Genomic DNA, 2,693 nt, shown 5'->3' on the forward strand with positions numbered 1-2,693 from the left:
CACATGGGGTTTGACTTTTAGCATATTCCTGTCTAAATGAAAATTTGTGAAGCAAAACAGCTCGGATAAAAAGAATATATTCTGTCACTTTCACAATCTCAGCAACTCTGCCCTTGAGGACGTATGTGTACGATGTTACACATAGGCAGTGGGGGTTGGTTTCTGTCTGATCACTGTGTCATTACTTTACTTTAGTCAAACTCCTTCTGTTTTGAGAAACTCAAACAAAACCCAACATCAAAAGGAAAAAAATTGTATAGGTCCTCTGGACGGGTTCTTCTTTAATGAAATGTTTCGTCTCTCTTCCAAGAAACTTCTTCAGTCTGAGAGTTTCAGGCAAAATTCAGGCTTTTGAGTCCTGCCTCCAGGTGACTGATACTCACATCACATGGCTATCGTTCACAGGTGACTGACACTCACATCACATGGCCATCGTTCACAGGTGACACTCACATCACATGGCCATCGTTCACGAGGTGTCAACGATAGCCATGTGATGTATCAGTCACCTGGAGGCAGGACTCAAAAGCCTGAATTTTGCCTGAAACTCTCAGACTGAAGAAGTCTCTTGGAAGAGAGACGAAACATTTCATTAAAGAAGAACCCGTCCAGAGGACCTATACAATTTTTTTCCTTTTTTTTTATACTCAAGATCATATTATACATGAATACGGTAGTTCATTCTTAGACTCATGCTGCCCTGCCTCAACAAATTGAAGAGATTGTTCATAAGGCTTTCCAAATGCCATCAAATGCAGACAGGATGTGGTTATGCAACCTTAGATTTACATGGCGCAGTCAAAGCTGAATCATTGCAAAGAAAAAAATGTTGGCTCATTTATACTATATAGATTTAATGCACAACAATTTCAGCTTCACAACCCAGGATATGCCTGAAAACAGACTGAGATGACTTTTTGGTTGCAGTGGAGTTCAGGCTGCATACTTTTATTTATTCATGTCAACAACATGCATACAAGAAATGTTCAATCTTAATTTTTACCAGGCTTCTTACATAAAAAGAAAACTTCAGACTTTGCTTGCAAAGCAGAAAGTCTACCTAGAACAGGACTATAACAAAAGCTGAGCCCAGACACATGCAAATTTTTATTGTGCTTTAATAATAAATATACAAGAACAAAGTAACAGTGCTGGAACCAAAGCAGCTGCATTGATCTCAAATGAACAAAAACAGATCAATACTCTTGGAAATAGGCTTAAATGCGTTTGGATCAAAGTTGGGTATACACATGCGGGATGAAAGCAGTTAGACATCCAGCCTGTGACTAACACGACGAAGTGAGTGCAATCCCATGATGCAGCAGCCCCTGATAAGAGCAGCAATGTTGTACACTGGAGTGCTTCTGTTCACACCATGCCGCGAGTACAACCAGGCCACTGTGGGCAATACTGGAGCCACCAATGCCACCAGATCAACCAGAAAGTTGTTGCTCCAGTAATGCTTGCCTACAACACTCTGTTCTGGAGGAGGACAAATTTTCTCCTCTGAAACGTCAAAGTCCAGCTCCTCCATGAACCTGCAACACTGTGTAGCCTCTAAGCAACATTTGCCAGAACCTGCAGAGCCTTCAGGATTACTTGAAAACATATTGGGTTTGTGCACTTTGGAGTCATGCTGATTGGCATTGGTAGAACTGGGTAGGTTTGGGCATTCCACGAGACTGCTGGGAGCCGATAGAGCTACACCCTCAGGTGAAGCTCCATGAACCTTTAGTAGCTGAAGAAGCAGAGCCTGCAGGTCTTGAGATATGGGCACTGGATCGGTCTGAATTCCTTCATCTTCTGTTTTCTGCAGGTATGGAGTGTTTGAAGAAATGGTGATTGTAGTTGAAAGTGGTGGAGCTGCAGTAGATGAATGAGCCAACTGTTGTTCTTCTGACAGAGCAGGTACCCCAGAGCCAAGCTCTGCCCTGGCCCCTGGCTGGAAGCCTGAGTCCTGGCTGAAATCCACTGCAGTAGACATGAAGACCTGCTCAAAAATGTCCGCTCTGTTGGCCATCTCATCATTCACCAGCAGCCCACTGTCTGCCATTGCTTCTGCTCCTTGATCTCCCAGCTCCATCACTCTTATCTTTTTCTCACCATCTTCAGGGCTGTCGCACATAAAATCCAAAGTGTTTTCATCTTGGAGGGCAGAACCACTCTGGGCAAGCTCCATGCTATGCAGCAAGGACTCCAACTTCCTGTTTTGGATGTTGATGTCAATAAAGTACTTCTGTATTCCCTTATCCTTTTCCATCAGGCTGCTCTTCATGGTTTCCACCACCTGGCGCAGCTGTTTGATCTCTTTGCGGGCTTCTTTGAGGGACAGCTGAGCTTCCACTCGATGGCATTCCTCTTCAATCCAGTCTTCCCTCATCCTGCTAAGCTGGGTTTTCAGGTCCTCAACCGTCTTTTCTCTAACAAATAAATGAAAATGTTCAAAATTACCATATTTTATAATTTATAAGATTATAATCAAGTTTATAATCTTGTAGTGCATTTAACTACCACTTTTATGTCCACCTCAGCAAGAAATATTGCCAATAAATGAACACAAACACCAAACAATGGGGAAGCCATCATCACATTCTGTAATAGTAATTTACACTCACCGGCCACTTTATTAGGTACACCACGCTAGTAACGGGTTGGACCCCCTTTTGCCTTCAGAACTGCCTCAATTCTTCGTG

General features: G+C 43.0%; 1 protein-coding gene across 2 annotated transcripts in view; it reads right to left on the reverse strand.

The window, feature by feature from the left end:
- Positions 1-1,094: 1,094 nt before the first annotated feature.
- sybu (syntabulin (syntaxin-interacting)) overlaps positions 1,095-2,693 on the reverse strand; it is a gene marked incomplete at its 5' end in the record, with an annotated part of 29,746 nt that continues 28,147 nt past the window's right edge. For both annotated transcript variants that reach the window (XM_014033106.1, XM_014033105.1), the window contains 1 exon segment: positions 1,095-2,420. In XM_014033106.1, coding sequence (XP_013888560.1) covers positions 1,268-2,420 — 1,153 coding nt within the window.

This window comes from Austrofundulus limnaeus, unplaced genomic scaffold (assembly GCF_001266775.1).
Source record: "Austrofundulus limnaeus strain Quisiro unplaced genomic scaffold, Austrofundulus_limnaeus-1.0 Scaffold1625, whole genome shotgun sequence".
In the NCBI taxonomy this organism is placed as follows: domain Eukaryota; kingdom Metazoa; phylum Chordata; class Actinopteri; order Cyprinodontiformes; family Rivulidae; genus Austrofundulus; species Austrofundulus limnaeus.